Raw genomic sequence first — 929 nt, forward strand, 5'->3', positions numbered from 1 at the left:
AGAATTGCCGAACCTTCATCTGCGTTTCCTTATAAGCAAACTAATTTAGTACGACACATTACGCAGCAGGACGTTAATTGATTCGTCGATCGATCGATCGAGGATCGATACAGCACCATTTATTTATCTCTAATTGCGTTCATACGTTTCGTTCCAATTGGAGTCGATGATGTGATCGGGAATATCTCTCTGATGCTAGAGGCCACCCGTTCCTGGAGCTTCTCTCAAGACCGTAGCTAAGCGGTCGCCTGTAGCATACTGTAGCTGTGTGCGATCGGATCTTGCTGCTGGCCGGTGCCCTTGGGTAGCTTCACGTTGGTGACGATCGCCCGGAAGCCTTGCACGTCGTCCGCCTCGTACTCCACGATGCGCTGCGTCCCGTCGGCTTCCTCCAGCATGTACACACCCTGCACCCGGTCACCGTCCCGCTTTTCCCACCGATCTTTGTGATCGCCCGTAATTGGGTCCTTCACGCCGTACGCGAACTCGTACCGGGGTGTGTGATGTGCCGTTTTCCCGTCGTTCGATCGCGGCTGATTGATGGTGTCGGTAATGGCGTTGGAAAAGGGGACCGGTCGAACGGCCGGTACGGCCGTAGCAATCGACAGCATCACCAGCATCAGAATCAATCGCTGCAGGACACTTGCCTGTACGTGGGCCGGCATGACGTTGGTTCTATTTATCTTGCTAGAATAGGAACTGCAATCGAACCGGACCTCTGTACTGCCGAAGCGTTACTGTGCACAGTGCGAGACCAATCAACTGAACGATGATAGGTAAGTTTCGGTAAGGGTTTATAAGTATGTTTCACCCGGCGAGGTTTGCCGAAGAGCCTTCTAAATCCGTTCCGTGGTGCACGGAGCGGGGCACGTTCGATTTGTTCGATTATAATTAACGAATCGGTCAGCTGTAAATCATATGCAAATGTG

At 52.2% G+C, this 929-nt stretch overlaps 1 protein-coding gene across 1 annotated transcript; it reads right to left on the reverse strand.

Annotated features, from left to right (window-relative positions):
- Positions 1–236: 236 nt before the first annotated feature.
- LOC118514618 (larval cuticle protein A2B-like) lies at positions 237–665 on the reverse strand. Its single transcript, XM_036061615.1, has one exon. The coding sequence runs from the start codon at positions 663–665 to the stop codon at positions 237–239; it is 429 nt and encodes a 142-aa protein (XP_035917508.1).
- Between the last annotated feature and the right edge of the window lie 264 nt (positions 666–929).

The sequence above is a fragment of the Anopheles stephensi genome, chromosome 3 (genome assembly GCF_013141755.1).
Source record: "Anopheles stephensi strain Indian chromosome 3, UCI_ANSTEP_V1.0, whole genome shotgun sequence".
Taxonomy (NCBI): Eukaryota; Metazoa; Arthropoda; class Insecta; order Diptera; family Culicidae; genus Anopheles; species Anopheles stephensi.